The sequence below is a fragment of the Merops nubicus genome, unplaced genomic scaffold, assembly GCF_000691845.1.
Source record: "Merops nubicus isolate BGI_N331 unplaced genomic scaffold, ASM69184v1 scaffold32085, whole genome shotgun sequence".
NCBI classification, from domain to species: domain Eukaryota; kingdom Metazoa; phylum Chordata; class Aves; order Coraciiformes; family Meropidae; genus Merops; species Merops nubicus.
In genome coordinates this window covers 2,991-4,093 of record NW_008612179.1, presented here as the reverse complement: position 1 = coordinate 4,093, position 1,103 = coordinate 2,991, and the positions used below count along the sequence as shown (strand labels likewise).

The 1,103-nt window shown below is 60.5% G+C and overlaps 1 protein-coding gene across 1 annotated transcript in view; it reads left to right on the top strand.

Moving 5' to 3' along the window:
• Positions 1-220: 220 nt before the first annotated feature.
• LOC103774095 (neuronal acetylcholine receptor subunit alpha-2) overlaps positions 221-1,103 on the top strand; it is a 1,760-nt gene continuing 877 nt past the window's right edge. Inside the window, exon 1 of the mRNA XM_008941475.1 lies at positions 221-1,103. This exon is cut by the window's right edge and continues 215 nt beyond it. Coding sequence (XP_008939723.1) covers positions 245-1,103 — 859 coding nt within the window. The 5' untranslated portion in view covers positions 221-244.

The window sequence follows — 1,103 nt, the reverse complement described above, 5'->3', positions numbered from 1 at the left end:
TAAGGCTGCAGCTCAGTCTGTCTCCATCTCCCCACGCCCTGTGCTCACACCCCCACCCACCTCCACGCTCTGGGTGCTCGCCAGGAGGGTGCCCTTGACCCCTTGCAGGGATGCATGATGGGGCCAGAGCCTCCAACCGAGAGCTGAAGGATCCTGGTCCCATTTCTTGGGGGAGATGCTTCATCTTCTGCCCTTCACCCCTCTCCACGGCTGCAGCGCTGACGGGGAGTTCGCCGTGACCCACATGACCAAGGCCCACCTCTTCTCCAACGGGAAGGTGAAGTGGGTGCCACCCGCCATCTACAAGAGCTCGTGCAGCATCGACGTCACCTTCTTCCCCTTCGACCAGCAGAACTGCAAGATGAAGTTCGGCTCCTGGACCTACGACAAGGCCAAGATCGACCTGGAGAACATGGAGCACCACGTGGACCTCAAGGATTACTGGGAGAGCGGCGAGTGGGCCATCATCAACGCCATAGGCACCTACACCTCCAAGAAGTACGACTGCTGCAGCGAGATCTACCCCGACATCACCTTCTTCTTCGTCATCCGCCGCCTCCCGCTCTTCTACACCATCAACCTCATCATACCTTGCCTGCTCATCTCCTGCCTGACCGTGCTGGTCTTCTACCTGCCCTCTGACTGCGGGGAGAAGATCACCCTCTGCATCTCCGTCCTGCTGTCCCTCACTGTCTTCCTGCTGCTCATCACGGAAATCATCCCGTCCACCTCGCTGGTCATCCCTCTCATCGGCGAGTACCTCCTCTTCACCATGATCTTCGTCACTCTCTCCATCATCATCACCGTCTTCGTCCTCAACGTCCACCACCGCTCCCCCAGCACCCACACGATGCCCCGTTGGGTGAGGAGCTTCTTCTTGGACTTCATCCCACGTTGGCTCTTCATGAAGCGACCTCCGGCGTTGCCTCCTCCCCAGGGCGCCGCGGGGCAATACGACCTCCCCGGGACGAGGCTCAGCACCTCCCGCTGCTGGCTGGAGACCGACGTGGATGACAAGTGGGAGGAGGAGGAGGAAGAGGAGGAGGAGGAGGAAGAAGAGGAAGAGGAGGAGAAGACCTCCCCCAGCCGCACGTCCCAGGAGG